This window comes from Salmo salar, unplaced genomic scaffold, assembly GCF_905237065.1.
Source record: "Salmo salar unplaced genomic scaffold, Ssal_v3.1, whole genome shotgun sequence".
Classification (NCBI taxonomy): Eukaryota; Metazoa; Chordata; class Actinopteri; order Salmoniformes; family Salmonidae; genus Salmo; species Salmo salar.
Window position 1 is genome coordinate 202,501 of NW_025549009.1, and position 17,500 is coordinate 220,000.

At 47.9% G+C, this 17,500-nt stretch overlaps 1 protein-coding gene across 2 annotated transcripts in view; it reads right to left on the reverse strand.

The window, feature by feature from the left end:
- LOC106595996 (vacuolar protein sorting-associated protein 13B) overlaps positions 1 to 17,500 on the reverse strand; it is a 206,153-nt gene that overhangs the window by 90,660 nt on the left and 97,993 nt on the right. For both annotated transcript variants that reach the window (XM_045712949.1, XM_045712950.1), the window contains one exon: positions 23 to 291. In XM_045712949.1, coding sequence (XP_045568905.1) covers positions 23 to 291 — 269 coding nt within the window. The remainder of the gene's footprint in view (positions 1 to 22; positions 292 to 17,500) is intronic.

Here is a 17,500-nt window from a genome sequence, read left to right on the forward strand (position 1 = left end):
ACTCCCTCCAAGGTCTTCCTACCTTGAAGGTGACAGAGGCCTTGGTGCAGTAGAAGCCTATGGAGACAACAGGGTCTTTCGGTGGGTTCTGCTGCGGGCTGGAGCGGCCTCCCTCTTCCCCCTGCGGGTAGAAGCCTTCCTCTCCCTCCTCATCCTCAGCTCCCACGATGGCTGGGACGAAGGACCAGGCCCAGGACACCCAGCCCTGGTCCCCCTCCTCCCCCTGCATGTACATCTCTGGGCTGGGGTACTGTCCTGCCATGGCCTGGGCCTCTGGGTCTCCTTCCAGACCTGAGGAACAATAACACAAATCAGTCAGCTTGGTGTCAATACACTGGAAGGCTGGGGGACTATAAGGCTGGGGGACTATAAGGCTGGGGGACTATGGGAAGGCTGGGGGACTATAAGGCTGGGGGACTAGGGGAAGGCTGGGGACTATAAGGCTGGGGGACTAGGGGAAGGCTGGGGGACTAGGGGAAGGCTGGGGGACTATAAGGCTGGGGGACTAGGGGAAGGCTGGGGGACTATAAGGCTGGGGGACTAGGGGAAGGCTGGGGGACTAGGGGAAGGCTGGGGGACTAGGGGAAGGCTGGAGGACTATAAGGCTGGGGGACTAGGGGAAGGCTGGGGGACTAGGGGAAGGCTGGGGGACTAGGGGAAGGCTGGGGGACTAGGGGAAGGCTGGGGGACTATAAGGCTGGGGGACTAGGGGAAGGCTGGGGGACTAGGGGAAGGCTGGGGGACTATAAGGCTGGGGGACTAGGGGAAGGCTGGAGGACTAGGGGAAGGCTGGGGGACTAGGGGAAGGCTGGGGGACTATAAGGCTGGGGGACTAGGGGAAGGCTGGGGACTATAAGGCTGGGGGGACTAGGGGAAGGCTGGGGGACTAGGGGAAGGCTGGGGGACTAGGGGAAGGCTGGGGGACTAGGGGAAGGCTGGGGGACTAGGGGAAGGCTGGGGGACTAGGGGAAGGCTGGGGGACTAGGGGAAGGCTGGGGGACTATAAGGCTGGGGGACTAGGGGAAGGCTGGGGGACTATAAGGCTGGGGGACTAGGGGAAGGCTGGGGGACTAGGGGAAGGCTGGGGGACTAGGGGAAGGCTGGGGGACTAGGGGAAGGCTGGGGGACTAGGGGAAGGCTGGGGGACTAGGGGAAGGCTGGGGGACTAGGGGAAGGCTGGGGGACTAGGGGAAGGCTGAAGGACTATAAGGCTGGGGGACAAGGGGAAGGCTGGAGGACTATAAGGCTGGGGGACTAGGGGAAGGCTGGGGGACTATAAGGCTGGGGGACTAGGGGAAGGCTGGGGGACTAAGGGAAGGCTGGGGGACTAAGGGAAGGCTGGGGGACTAGGGGAAGGCTGGGGGACATGGGGAAGGCTGGGGGACATGGGGAAGGCTGGGGGACAAGGGGAAGGCTGGGGGACTATAAGGCTGGGGGACTAGGGGAAGGCTGGGGGACTATAAGGCTGGGGGACTAGGGGAAGGCTGGGGGACATGGGGAAGGCTGGAGGACTATAAGGCTGGGGGACTAGGGGAAGGCTGGGGGACTATGGGAAGGCTGGGGGACTATAAGGCTGGGGGACTAGGGGAAGGCTGGGGGACTATAAGGCTGGGGGACTATAAGGCTGGGGGACTAGGGGAATAATTGAGTTTAGTTCATTAGGATCCCCATGCAGCAGTTACCCTTCCTGTGGTCCACACAGAACACAAGTACAGAACAAGTTTAGACATGAACAACCTGAGGTGTCCTGTAATAAGACAAGACATGAACAACCTATGGTGTCCTGTAATAAGACAAGACATGAACGACCTGAGGTGTCCTGTAATAAGACAAGAACAACCTGAGGTGTCCTGTAATAAGACAAGACATGAACAACCTTAGGTGTCCTGTAATAAGACAAGACATGAACAACCTGAGGTGTCCTGTAATAAGACATGAACAACCTGAGGTGTCCTGTAATAAGACAGACATGAACAACCTGAGGTGTCCTGTAATAAGACAAGACATGAACAACCTGAGGTGTCCTGTAATAAGACAAGACATGAACAACCTGAGGTGTCCTGTAATAAGACAAGACATGAACAACCTGAGGTGTCCTGTAATAAGACAAGACATGAACAACCCGAGGTGTCCTGTAATAAGACAAGACATGAACAACCTGAGGTGTCCTGTAATAAGACAAGAACAACCTGAGGTGTCCTGTAATAAGACAAGAACAACCTGAGGTGTCCTGTAATAAGACAAGACATGAACAACCTGAGGTGTCCTGTAATAAGACAAGAACAACCTGAGGTGTCCTGTAATAAGACAAGAACAACCTGAGGTGTCCTGTAATAAGACAAGAACAACCTGAGGTGTCCTGTAATAAGACAAGACATGAACAACCCGAGGTGTCCTGTAATAAGACAAGACATGAACAACCCGAGGTGTCCTGTAATAAGACAAGACATGAACGACCTGAGGTGTCCTGTAATAAGACAAGACATGAACAACCTGAGGTGTCCTGTAATAAGACAAGACATGAACAACCTGAGGTGTCCTGTAATAAGACAAGACATGAACAACCTGAGGTGTCCTGTAATAAGACAAGACAAGAACAACCTGAGGTGTCCTGTAATAAGACAAGACATGAACAACCCGAGGTGTCCTGTAATAAGACAAGACATGAACAACCCGAGGTGTCCTGTAATAAGACAAGACATGAACGACCTGAGGTGTCCTGTAATAAGACAAGACATGAACAACCTGAGGTGTCCTGTAATAAGACAAGACATGAACAACCTGAGGTGTCCTGTAATAAGACAAGACATGAACAACCTGAGGTGTCCTGTAATAAGACAAGACATGAACAACCTTAGGTGTCCTGTAATAAGACAAGACATATACAACCTGAGGTGTCCTGTAATAAGACAAGACATGAACGACCTGAGGTGTCCTGTAATAAGACAAGACATGAACAACCTTAGGTGTCCTGTAATAAGACAAGACATGAACAACCTGAGGTGTCCTGTAATAAGACAAGACATGAACAACCTTAGGTGTCCTGTAATAAGACAAGACATGAACGACCCGAGGTGTCCTGTAATAAGAGGACCCTTGTCAAATGAAATCTGTATGATTGACATATTGATGAAATATAGACGGTTAAATAAAGTCCAATGTGTTCAACCATATGAATCTCGGCTCCTGTTTAAACACTCAACCTAGAAACCTTAAAACCTTAAAACAACAAGCTCTTTGCAGACTTAGTGATAATGCAATTATAGGAAACTCTCATCATTTCAGGGAACGAATGAACCATCGGTGAAAGAAAACACAGCTTTTATTACACCGCAGTGAGTCCGCGGCGTGACGTAGCCCTCTTAATGAATTTGGCTTTCCTGTGGGTTGGACTTCCTGTGGGTTGGACTCGGCAAAGTTGATTCAGCTGAACACTACAAACGACTGGAAGCAGAACCAGAGAGAGCGGTGCCTCGGAAGGTCGGTAGGTTGGTGCCAGAGAGAGCAGTGCCTCGGAGGGTTGGGTAGGTTGGTGCCAGAGAGAGTGGTGCCTCGGAGGGTTGGTAGGCTGGTGCCAGAGAGAGCGGTGCCTCGGAGGGTCGGTAGGCTGGTGCCAGAGAGAGCGGTGCCTCGGAGGGTTGGTAGGCTGGTGCCAGAGAGAGCAGTGCCTCGGAGGGTTGGGTAGGTTGGTGCCAGAGAGAGCAGTGCCTCGGAGGGTTGGTAGGCTGGTGCCAGAGTGAGCAGTGCCTCGGAGGGTCGGTAGGTTGGTGCCAGAGAGAGCGGTGCCTCGGAGGGTCGGTAGGTTGGTGCCAGAGAGAGCGGTGCCTCGGAGGGTTGGTAGGCTGGTGCCAGAGAGAGCAGTGCCTCGGAGGGTTGGGTAGGTTGGTGCCAGAGAGAGCAGTGCCTCGGAGGGTTGGTAGGCTGGTGCCAGAGTGAGCAGTGCCTCGGAGGGTCGGTAGGTTGGTGCCAGAGAGAGCGGTGCCTCGGAGGGTCGGTAGGTTGGTGCCAGAGAGAGCGGTGCCTCGGAGGGTTGGTAGGTTGGTGCCAGAGAGAGCAGGTGAGGCAGGATGTAGTGCTTTTCAGTCAGGTAGGCAGACAGGTAGGTAAGCAGGCAATCGGTCAGCCAGCCAGTCAGCCAGTCAGTCAGCCAGTCAGCCAGGGGAGAGGAGCTGGGGGCTGTGGGGCTGTAGGTGAACCACTCGGCCAGGGGGCTGGGGAGAGGAGCTGGGGACTGGGGAGAGGAGCTGGGGAGAGGAGCTGGGGTCTGGGGAGAGGAGCTGGGGTCTGAGGAGAGGAGCTGGGGGCTGAGGAGAGGAGCTGAGGACTGAGGAGAGGAGCTGGGGTCTGAGGAGAGGAGCTGGGGTCTGAGGAGAGGAGCTGGGGGCTGGGGAGAGGAGCTGGGGGCTGGGGAGAGGAGCTGGGGAGAGGAGCTGGGGGCTGGGGAGAGGAGCTGGGGGCTGGGGAGAGGAGCTGGGGACTGTGAGCGAGTCGCCAAGAGGAGGTCACGCGGTTCTCTAATGTGGCTCCCCTGACCTACGAACCTGTATCGTCGTGTCTGTTTCCCTGAGCTGGCCCGCTCCCCTCTGCGACAGCCAGGGGAAGGTGATGTCAATAGACGAGAATGTACTCGCTCGCTCTCAAAACAAAAACACGCGTGAGGTCACAGCACAGGAATCCCACAGGCTTAGGCGGTGAAAATTAGGTCATGTTTTAATTAAATCTTTCACTTTGCGAATTGGCAGTTGAGAAATCCACTGTTCTGGCTTTTTCTGGTCGTTGTTTTTTTTTTTTTGTACTTCCTGTGAGAGGCTGAGGCGTCAGGTCTAAACACCAAGCCCTTCTACTGGTCGTGGTTTTGTACTTCCTGTGAGAGTCTGAGGCGTCAGGTCTAAACACCAAACCCTTCTACTGGTCGTTGTTTTGTACTTCCTGTGAGAGTCTGGGGCATCAGGTCTAAACACCAAGCCCTTCTACTGGTCGTGGTTTTGTACTTCCTGTGCGAGTCTGAGGCGTCAGGTCTAAACACCAAGCCCTTCTACTGGTTGTGGTTTTGTACTTCCTGTGAGAGTCTGAGGCGTCAGGTCTAAACACCAAGACCTTCTACTGGTCGTTGTTTTGTACTTCCTGTGAGAGGCTGAGGTGTCAGGTCTAAACACCAAGCCCTTCTACTGGTTGTGGTTTTGTACTTCCTGTGAGAGTCTGAGGCGTCAGGTCTAAACACCAAGACCTTCTACTGGTCGTTGTTTTGTACTTCCTGTGAGAGGCTGAGGTGTCAGGTCTAAACACCAAGCCCTTCTACTGGTCGTGGTTTTGTACTTCCTGTGAGGCTTTGAGGTGTTAAATCCAGTGAACAGAACTGTGTCTGGGCCGAGGCTTTGAGGTGTTAAATCCAGTGAACAGAACTGTGTCTGGACCGAGGCTTTGAGGTGTTAAATCCAGTGAACAGAACTGTGTCTGGACCGAGGCTTTGAGGTGTTAAATCCAGTGAACAGAACTGTGTCTGGACCGAGGCTTTGAGGTGTTAAATCCAGTGAACAGAACTGTGTCTGGACCGAGGCTTTGAGGTGTTAAATCCAGTGAACAGAACTGTGTCTGGGCCGAGGCTTTGAGGTGTTAAATCCAGTGAACAGAACTGTGTCTGGACCGAGGCTTTGAGGTGTTAAATCCAGTGAACAGAACTGTGTCTGGGCCGAGGCTTTGAGGTGTTAAATCCAGTGAACAGAACTGTGTCTGGACCGAGGCTTTGAGGTGTTAAATCCAGTGAACAGAACTGTGTCTGGGACGAGGCTTTGAGGTGTTAACCTGTTGAGGTGTAGGGGGCAGTATTTTCACAGTCAGATGAAAAACCCAAATTAAACTGGTTACTAGTCTGGCCCAGAAACTAGAATATGCATATTATTAGTAGATTTGGATAGAAAAAACACTGATGTTTCTAAAATTGTTTGAATGGTGTCTGTGAGTATAACAGAACTCATATGGCAGGCAAAGACCTGAGAAAAATCCAACCAGGAAGTGGAAAGTCAGAGAATCAAAAGAAGAACTACAATTCTCAATCGAAACTACAGTTTCTGTGGGGTCACGTAGCACTTCCTAAGGCTTCCATTGGCTGTCAACAGCCTTCAGAAAGTTCTTTCAGCATTCTCCTGTCACTGGGCAGATAATAGGAGCTCAGTCACTGAGTGGACTGCCTGGAGACAAAGGGATTGGATATGCGCGGTCCCGCGAGCGCGCCGTTCCTTCTTTTTCTTCTTGAATGAATATGCTATTGGAATATTATCGCAATTTTACGTTAAAAATACCATAAAGATTGATTTTAAACAGCGTTTGACATGTTTCTACGTACGGTAATGGAACATTTTTACTTTTCGTCTCTGGTACCGCGCTCGCGCGTTATGCCTTTGGATAGTGCTCTGAACGCACGAACAAATCCAGTGAACAGAACTGTGTCTGGGACAAGGCTTTGAGGTGTTACTCCTGGTAGTGAGACACAGACAGACAGACAGACAGACAGACAGACAGACAGACAGACAGACAGACAGACAGACAGACAGACAGACAGACAGACAGACAGACAGACAGACAGACAGACAGACAGGGCCTCCAGATTCCCAGAGATAAAAAACTCTCTGACTCTGTCCCCAAAACCACACCCTGTCCCCTAGTGCACTACATAGGGAATAGGAAGACATTTGGAACACATCGTAAAAAGACGTCACTGGAACGGTTTTACGTCTCTGACCAGCAGGTGAGCTGGGAAACGTTCCTTTCCCCCCTCGGCACAGAGCTGAGCCTCTCTCTGTGACTGGATGAGAGAGGACACTACAGAGATGAGCCTCTCTCTGTGACTGGATGAGAGAGGACACTACAGAGCTGAGCCTCTCTCTGTGACTGGATGAGAGAGGACACTACAGAGCTGAGCCTCTCTCTGTGACTGGATGAGAGAGGACACTACAGAGCTGAGCCTCTCTCTGTGACTGGATGAGAGAGGACACTACAGAGCTGAGCCTCTCTCTGTGATTGGATGAGAGAGGACACTACAGAGCTGAGCCTCTCTCTGTGACTGGATGAGAGAGGACACTACAGAGCTGAGCCTCTCTCTGACTGGATGAGAGAGAGGACACTACAGAGCTGAGCCTCTCTCTGTGACTGGATGAGAGAGAGGACACTACAGAGCTGAGCCTCTCTCTGTGACTGGATGAGAGAGAGGACACTACAGAGCTGAGCCTCTCTCTGTGATTGGATGAGAGAGGACACTACAGAGCTGAGCCTCTCTCTGTGACTGGATGAGAGAGGACACTACAGTCTGAGCCTCTCTCTGTGACTGGATGAGAGAGAGGACACTACAGAGCTGAGCCTCTCTCTGTGACTGGATGAGAGACGACACTACAGAGCTGAGCCTCTCTCTGTGACTGGCTGAGAGAGGACACTACAGAGCTGAGCCTCTCTCTGTGACTGGATGAGAGAGGACACTACAGAGCTGAGCCTCTCTCTGTGACTGGATGAGAGAGAGGACACTACAGAGCTGAGCCTCTCTCTGTGATTGGATGAGAGAGGACACTACAGAGCTGAGCCTCTCTCTGTGACTGGATGAGAGAGGACACTACAGTCTGAGCCTCTCTCTGTGACTGGATGAGAGAGGACACTACAGTCTGAGCCTCTCTCTGTGACTGGATGAGAGAGGACACTACAGTCTGAGTCTCTCTCTGTGACTGGATGAGAGAGGACACTACAGAGCTGAGCCTCTCTCTGTGACTGGATGAGAGAGGACACTACAGTCTGAGTCCAAATGTTGTGGATCTAAATGTTTTTCCTCATAATCCTGGACTATCGGACCACCATTTTATTACGTTTGCAATTGCAACAAATAATCTGCTCAGACCCCAACCAAGGAGCATTAAAAGTCGTGCTATAAATTCTCAGACAACCCAAAGATTCCTTGATGCCCTTCCAGACTGCCTCTGCCTACCCAAGGACGTCAGAGGACAAAAATCAGTTAACCACCTAACCGAGGAACTCAATTTAACCTTGCGCAATACCCTAGATGCAGTTGCACCCCTAAAAACTAAAAACATCTGTCATAAGAAACTAGCTCCCTGGTATACAGAAAATACACGAGCTCTGAAGCAAGCTTCCAGAAAATTGGAACGGAAATGGCGCCACACCAAACTGGAAGTCTTCCGACTAGCTTGGAAAGACAGTACCGTGCAGTATCGAAGAGCCCTTACTGCTGCTCGATCATCCTATTTTTCCAACTTAATTGAGGAAAATAAGAACAATCCGAAATTTCTTTTTGATACTGTCGCAAAGCTAACTAAAAAGCAGCCTTCGCAAATGGAGGATGGCTTTCACTTCAGCAGTAATAAATTTATGAACTTCTTTGAGGAAAAGATCATGATCATTAGAAAGCAAATTACAGACTCCTCTTTAAATCTGGGTATTCCTCCAAAGCTCCATTGTCCTGAGTCTGCACAACTCTGCCAGGACCTAGGATCAAGGGAGATACTAAAGTGTTTTAGTACTATATCTCTTGACGCAATGATGAAAATAATCATGGCCTCCAAACCCTCAAGCTGCATACTGGACCCTATTCCAACTAAACTACTGAAAGAGCTGCTTCCTGTGCTTGGCCCTCCTATGTTGAACATAATAAACGGCTCTCTATCCACCGGATGTGTACCAAGCTCACTAAAAGTGGCAGTAATAAAGCCTCTCTTGAAAAAAGCCGAATCTTGATCCAGAAATTATAAAAAACTATCGGCCTATATCGAATCTTCCATTCCTCTCCAAAATTTTAGAAAAAGCTGTTGCACAGCAACTGACTGCCTTCCTGAAGACAAACAATGTATACGAAACGCTTCAGTCTGGTTTTAGACCCCATCATAGCACTGAGACTGCACTTGTGAAGGTGGTAAATGACCTTTTAATGACGTCAGACCGAGGCTCTGCATCTGTCCTCGTGCTCCTAGATCTTAGTGCCGCTTTTGATACCATCGATCACCACATTCTTTTGGAGAGATTGGAAACCCAAATTGGTCTACATGGACAAGTTCTGGCCTGGTTTAGATCTTATCTGTCGGAAAGATATCAGTTTGTCTCTGTGAATGGTTTGTCCTCTGACAAATCAATTGTAAATTTCGGTGTTCCTCAAGGTTCCGTTTTAGGACCACTATTGTTTTCACTATATATTTTACCTCTTGGGGATGTCATTCGAAAACAATGTTAAATTTCACTGCTATGCAGACGACACACAGCTGTACATTTCAATGAAACATGGTGAAGCCCCAAAATTGCCCTCGCTAGAAGCCTGTGTTTCAGACATAAAGAAGTGGATGGCTGCAAACTTTCTACTTTTAAACTCGGACAAAACAGAGATGCTTGTTCTAGGTCCCAAGAAACAAAGAGATCTTCTGTTGAATCTGACAATTAATCTGGATGGTTGTACAGTCGTCTCAAATAAAACTGTGAAGGACCTCGGCGTTACTCTGGACCCTGATCTCTCTTTTGAAGAACATATCAAGACTGTTTCAAGGACAGCTTTTTTCCATCTACGTAACATTGCAAAAATCAGAAATTTTCTGTCCAAAAATGACGCAGAAAAATTTATCCATGCTTTTGTTACTTCTAGGCTGGACTACTGCAATGCTCTACTTTCTGGCTACCCGGATAAAGCACTAAATAAACTTCAGTTAGTGCTAAATACGGCTGCTAGAATCCTGACTAGAACCAAAAAATTTGATCATATTACTCCAGTGTTAGCCTCCCTACACTGGCTTCCTGTTAAGGCAAGGGCTGATTTCAAGGTTTTACTGCTAACCTACAAAGCATTACATGGGCTTGCTCCTACCTATCTTTCCGATTTGGTCCTGCCGTACATACCTACACGTACACTACGGTCACAAGACGCAGGCCTCCTAATTGTCCCTAGAATTTCTAAGCAAACGGCTGGAGGTAGGGCTTTCTCCTATAGAGCTCCATTTTTATGGAATGGTCTGCCTACCAATGTGAGAGACGCAGACTCAGTCTCAACCTTTAAGTCTTTACTGAAGACTTATCTCTTCAGTAGGTCCTATGATTAAGTATAGTCTGGCCCAGGAGTGTGAAGGTGAACGGAAAGGCTGGAGCAACGAACCGCCCTTGCTGTCTCTGCCTTGCCGGTTCCCCTCTTTCCACTGGGATTCTCTGCCTCTAACCCTTTTACAGAGGCTGAGTCACTGGCCTACTGGTGTTCTTCCATGCCGTCCATGGGAGGGGTGCGTCACTTGAGTGGGTTGAGTCACTGACGTGGTCTTCCTGTCTGGGTTGGCGCCCCCCCTTGGGTTGTGCCATGGCGGAGATCGTTGTGGGCTATACTCGGCCTTGTCTTAGGACGGTAAGTTGGTGGTTGGAGACATCCCTCTAGTGGTGTGGGGGCTGTGCTTTGGCAAAGTGGGTGGGGTTATATCCTGCCTGTTTGGCCCTGTCCGGGGTATCATCGGATGGGGCCACAGTGTCTTCTGATCCCTCCTGTCTCAGCCTCCAGTATTTATGCTGCAGTAGTTTATGTGTCGGGGGCTAGGGTCAGTCTGTTACATCTGGAGTATTTCTCTTGTCTTATCCGGTGTCCTGTGTGTATTTAAATATGCTCTCTCTAATTCTCTCTTTCTGTCTTTCTCTCGGAGGACCTGAGCCCTAGGACCATGCCTCAGGACTACCTGGTATGATGACTCCTTGCTGTCCCCAGTCCACCTGGCCGTGCTGCTGCTCCAGTTTCAACTGTTCTGCCTGCGGCTATGGAACCCTGACCTGTTCACCGGACGTGCTTGTTGCACCCTCGACAACTACTATGATTATTATTATTTGACCATGCTGGTCATTTATGAACATTTTAACATTTTAACATTTTGACCATGTTCTGTTATAATATCCACCCTGCACAGCCAGAAGAGGACTGGCCACCCCTCATAGCCTGGTTCCTCTCTAGGTTTCTTCCTAGGTTTTTGGCCTTTCTAGGGAGTTTTTCCTAGGGAGTTTTTCCTAGCCACCGTGCTTCTTTCACATGCTTTGCTTGCTGTTTGGGGTTTTAGGCTGGGTTTCTGTACAGCACTTTGAGAATATCAGCTGATGTACGAAGGGCTATATAAAAATAAATTTGATTTGATTTTGATTTGAGTCTCTCTCTGTGACTGGATGAGAGAGGACACTACAGAGATGAGCCTCTCTCTGTGACTGGATGAGAGAGGACACTACAGAGCTGAACAGTCAGACTGGGGGATACTGGGGAATAAAGGACCGCTGGGGGAATAAAGGACCGCTGGGGAATAAAGGACCGCTGGGGGAATAAAGGACCGCTGGGGGGATAAAGGACCGCTGGGGGGATAAAGGACCGCTGGGGGGATAAAGGACCGCTGGGGGAATAAAGGATTGCTGGGGGAATAAAGGACCGCTGGGGGAATAAAGGACCGCTGGGGGAATAAAGGACCGCTGGGGGAATAAAGGACCGCTGGGGGAATAAAGGACCGCTGGGGGAATAAAGGACCGCTGGGGGGATAAAGGACCGCTGGGGGGAATAAAGGACCGCTGGGGGAATAAAGGACCGCTGGGGGAATAAAGGACCGCTGGGGGGAATAAAGGACCGCTGGGGGAATAAAGGACCGCTGGGGGAATAAAGGACCGCTGGGGGAATAAAGGACCGCTGGGGGAATAAAGGACCGCTGGGGGAATAAAGGACAGCTGGGGGGGATAAAGGACCGCTGGGGGAATAAAGGACCGCTGGGGGAATAAAGGACCGCTGGGGAAATAAAGGACCGCTGGGGAAATAAAGGACCGCTGGGGGAATAAAGGACCGCTGGGGGGATAAAGGACCGCTGGGGGAATAAAGGACCGCTGGGGGAATAAAGGACCGCTGGGGGAATAAAGGACAGCTGGGGGGGATAAAGGACCGCTGGGGGAATAAAGGACCGCTGGGGGAATAAAGGACCGCTGGGGAAATAAAGGACCGCTGGGGAAATAAAGGACCGCTGGGGGAATAAAGGACCGCTGGGGGGATAAAGGACCGCTGGGGGAATAAAGGACCGCTGGGGGAATAAAGGACCGCTGGGGGAATAAAGGACCGCTGGGGGAATAAAGGACCGCTGGGGGATAAAGGACCGCTGGGGGAATAAAGGACCGCTGGGGAATAAAGGACCGCTGGGGGGATAAAGGACCGCTGGGGGGATAAAGGACCGCTGGGGGAATAAAGGACCGCTGGGGGAATAAAGGGCCGCTGGGGGAATAAAGGACCGCTGGGGGAATAAAGGACCGCTGGGGGAATAAAGGACCGCTGGGGGAATAAAGGACCGCTGGGGGAATAAAGGACCGCTGGGGGAATAAAGGACCGCTGGGGGAATAAAGGACCGCTGGGGGAATAAAGGACCGCTGGGGGAATAAAGGACCGCTGGGGGAATAAAGGACCGCTGGGGGAATAAAGGACCGCTGGGGGGATAAAGGACCGCTGGGGGAATAAAGGACCGCTGGGGGAATAAAGGACCGCTGGGGGAATAAAGGACCGCTGGGGGAATAAAGGACCGCTGGGGGAATAAAGGACCGCTGGGGGAATAAAGGACCGCTGGGGGAATAAAGGACCGCTGGGGGGATAAAGGACCGCTGGGGGGAATAAAAGGACCGCTGGGGGGAATAAAGGACCGCTGGGGGGAATAAAGGACCGCTGGGGGAATAAAGGACCGCTGGGGGGATAATCAGTTATTATTTGTATTTGTTCTATTGCAATTATTTCGGGGGGTTTTCAACATTAATTTTATATCCTGAGATTTCAGAGTATTCTGAAAATGTTTTTTTTTTGCAAATGGGGCATTGAGTTTTCAGTATCGGGTCAAGTATATCAGGAGATTATCTACAAAAAAAAGTGTCGTTTCTATTCATGTTTATTAATACTGATACCTGTTGGTTGGTTCAAAAGTTCAATTACCAGTGCAAACAGGAAGGGGAGAGGGGACATCCCTGTCTTGTGCCTCTTTCTAAAAGCAATTTCATTACATAATGTATTATTTGTGTATATTTTTGCTTTAGGCCATTTAAACAATATTGTTTTTTATAAATTGCATTATTTCAGCTGGAAAAGGTAAAAGCTTCCAAAGTTTTGAATAGAAAAGGCAATTCAAAACGTTGAAAGCCTTCTCGACATTTAACAGCCTTTATTTATAAAGCTATATTTAGTTTTTTTTTTGCGTATTGTATTAAACTGAAACACGTTCTAGTATTTGTTAGTGTTTTTTTTTTAAATAAAGCCTGTTTGATTGATATGTATCAGGTCTGGTAAGAGACTTTTGCCATTCTATTTCTATTACTGTATTATTATTTTATGGTTACAATTTATTAAACTTAAAAAAGGGTCTATTATCAGCAGGGGATGTTCCAGATTTTCCTGATTTTAATATAACTGAAATAACTGTTTGATACATGGAACTAGAAAGTATTGAATTGAGTGACATGTGTGTTGTCATTTTGTGTAAATCTGGGGAGTAACTTTGTAAAAATGTTGAACAGAATTCTATGGGAAAGCCATTCCTGGTGCTTTTCTACCTCATGTTTTAACACTATCTAATATCCATTCCTGGTGCTTTTCTACCTCATGTTTTAACACCATCTAATATCCATTCCCGGTGCTTTTCTACCTCATGTTTTAACACCATCTAATATCCATTCCCGGTGCTTTTCTACCTCATGTTTTAACACTATCTAATATCCATTCCTGGTGCTTTTCTACCTCATGTTTTAACACTATCTAATATCCATTCCTGGTGCTTTTCTACCTCATGTTTTAACACTATCTAATATCCATTCCTGGTGCTTTTCTACCTCATGTTTTAACACTATCTAATATCCATTCCTGGTGCTTTTGTACCTCATGTTTTAACACTATCTAATATCCATTCCTGGTGCTTTTGTACCTCATGTTTTAACACTATCTAATATCCATTCCTGGTGCTTTTGTACCTCATGTTTTAACACTATCTAATATCCATTCCTGGTGCTTTTCTACCTCATGTTTTAACACTATCTAATATCCATTCCTGGTGCTTTTCTACCTCATGTTTTAACACTATCTAATATCCATTGCTGGTGCTTTTCTATCTCATGTTTTAACACTATCTAATATCCATTGCTGGTGCTTTTCTATCTCATGTTTTAACACTATCTAATATCCATTGCTGGTGCTTTTCTACCTCATGTTTTAACACTATCTAATATCCATTGCTGGTGCTTTTCTACCTCATGTTTTAACACTATCTAATATCCATTCCTGGTGCTTTTCTACCTCATGTTTTAACACTATCTAATATCCATTGCTGGTGCTTTTCTACCTCATGTTTTAACACTATCTAATATCCATTCCTGGTGCTTTTCTACCTCATGTTTTAACACTATCTAATATCCATTCCTGGTGCTTTTCTACCTCATGTTTTAACACTATCTAATATCCATTCCTGGTGCTTTTCTACCTCATGTTTTAACACTATCTAATATCCATTCTTGGGTGATCTCTGGTTTTCGGGTTTATTTTTGGTCTGCTGAGTTGTTGAGTCTAAGAAAGCTTTACGATCCGTCCAACTGTTGTTCCATTCCAATTTTTATATTTAAAAAAATAAAATAAATGATAAACTTATAAAATGGTCATTAAATCACGTTTTGTATCTTTATCTTTTACAACTGATTAATCATGTATTCGTTTTGTTGAGAGATGTGAGATATTTACCAGGTTTTATTTGCCGTGAAGTAATATGGTTTATTTGAGTTCAACCCGTTAGTTTGTTGGCTTCTCTTCAAGAGTAAATAAATCACATTCCTGCTTCAGTTCAAACATTTTATTTTCTTCTTAACTTTGTGAAAGACTTTTATGGGCTTGAGCAGATACACTACATGATCAAAAGTATGTGGACACCTGCTCGTCCAACATCTCATTCTGAAATCATGGGCATTAATATGGAGTTGGTTTCCCCCTTTTGCTGCTGTAACAGCCTCCACTCTTCTGGGAAGGCTTTCCACTAGATGTTGGAACATTGCTGCTATAACAGCCTCCTCTGTTCTGGGAAGGCTTTCCACTAGATGTTGGTACATTGCTGCTATAACAGCCTCTATTCTTCTGGGAAGGCTTTCCACTAGATGTTGGAACATTGCTGCTATAACAGCCTCCACTCTTCTGGGAAGGCTTTCCACTAGATGTTGGAACATTGCTGCTATAACAGCCTCCTCTCTTCTGGGAAGGCTTTCCACTAGATGTTGGTACATTGCTGCTATAACAGCCTCTATTCTTCTGGGAAGGCTTTCCACTAGATGTTGGAACATTGCTGCTATAACAGCCTCCACTCTTCTGGGAAGGCTTTCCACTAGATGTTGGAACATTGCTGCTATAACAGCCTCCACTCTTCTGGGAAGGCTTTCCACTAGATGTTGGAACATTGCTGCTATAACAGCCTCCACTCTTCTGGGAAGGCTTTCCACTAGATGTTGGAACATTGCTGCTATAACAGCCTCCACTCTTCTGGGAAGGCTTTCCACTAGATGTTGGAACATTGCTGCTATAACAGCCTCCACTCTTCTGGGAAGGCTTTCCACTAGATGTTGGAACATTGCTGCTATAACAGCCTCCACTCTTCTGGGAAGGCTTTCCACTAGATGTTGGAACATTGCTGCTATAACAGCCTCCACTCTTCTGGGAAGGCTTTCCACTAGATGTTGGAACATTGCTGCTATAACAGCCTCCACTCTTCTGGGAAGGCTTTCCACTAGATGTTGGAACATTGCTGCTATAACAGCCTCCACTCTTCTGGGAAGGCTTTCCACTAGATGTTGGAACATTGCTGCTATAACAGCCTCCACTCTTCTGGGAAGGCTTTCCACTAGATGTTGGAACATTGCTGCTATAACAGCCTCCACTCTTCTGGGAAGGCTTTCCACTAGATGTTGGAACATTGCTGCTATAACAGCCTCCACTCTTCTGAGAAGGCTTTCCACTAGATGTTGGAACATTGCTGCTATAACAGCCTCCACTCTTCTGGGAAGGCTTTCCACTAGATGTTGGAACATTGCCGCTATAACAGCCTCCACTCTTCTGGGAAGGCTTTCCACTAGATGTTGGAACATTGCTGCTGTAACAGCCTCCACTCTTCTGGGAAGGCTTTCCACTAGATGTTGGAACATTGCTGCTATAACAGCCTCCACTCTTCTGGGAAGGCTTTCCACTAGATGTTGGAACATTGCTGCTATAACAGCCTCCACTCTTCTGGGAAGGCTTTCCACTAGATGTTGGAACATTGCTGCTATAACAGCCTCCACTCTTCTGGGAAGGCTTTCCACTAGATGTTGGAACATTGCTGCTATAACAGCCTCCTCTCTTCTGGGAAGGCTTTCCACTAGATGTTGGAACATTGCTGCGGGGACTTGTTTCCATTCAGCCACAAGAGCATTAGTGAGGTCGGGTACTGATGTTGGGAGATAAGACCTGGCTCGTTGGAAACACAGAATCGTCTAGAATTTCATTGTATGCTGTAGCGTTGAGATTTCCCTTCACTGGATCTAAGGGGCCCGAACCATGAAAAACAGCCCCAGACCATTATTCCTCCTCCACCAAACTTTACAGTTGGCACTATGCATTGGGGCAGGTAGCGTTCTCCTGGCATCCGCCAAACCCAGATTCATCCGTCGGACTGCCAGATGGTGAAGTGTGATTCATCACTCCAGAGAACGCGTTTCCACTGCTCCAGAGTCCAATGGCGGCGAGCTTTACACCCCTCCAGCCGACGCTTGGCATTGCGCATGGTGATGTTAGGCTTGTGTGCGGCTGCTCAGCCATGGAAACCCATTTCATGAAGCTCCAGACGAACAGTTGTTGTGCTGACGTTGCTTCCAGAGGCAGTTTGGAACTCGGTAGTGGAGTGTTGCAACCGAGGACAGATTATTTTAATTTCTAAATCAGATTTAACTACAGCTGAGTATGAGATTATCATTCCTGTAATGTACCCCAAATTATATCGGCGTCAGTTTTAATCTGTCCCTCTTTGTCTAGATTTTTATTTTATTTTTTCTTTAACGTATTTAATACATTTCAGGTCTAGAAGACGTGTTTATTCTCCAAATGTGTATTCTCTATTGGCGTAATTAAGCATCATACCGGAGAATGTAAGAGGAAATGGTGTATATTGTTATTTATCAGGGTGCCTACACCTCTGCTGTTAGTACAGTAGGGGGCAGCATAGGCCTCTCCAACCCAACTCCTCTTTAGATGTATAAATATATAGATTTATATTTTTTAAATGTAGCTCTCACCTCTCTTTCTTTCTCCTCTTAATTCCTCTCATATTTCTCTAAAACCCCTTCAAGCATGTTAGTCCTCTACATTTCCCACCTCTGATATGTTGAGTGTTTCCAGCAGACTTCAATTCATTTCCCGTGAGAGACGAGGGAAAACACTGGTTAAACGGTGAGTGTTTCAATTAATTTCCCGTAAAGACGAGGGACAACACTG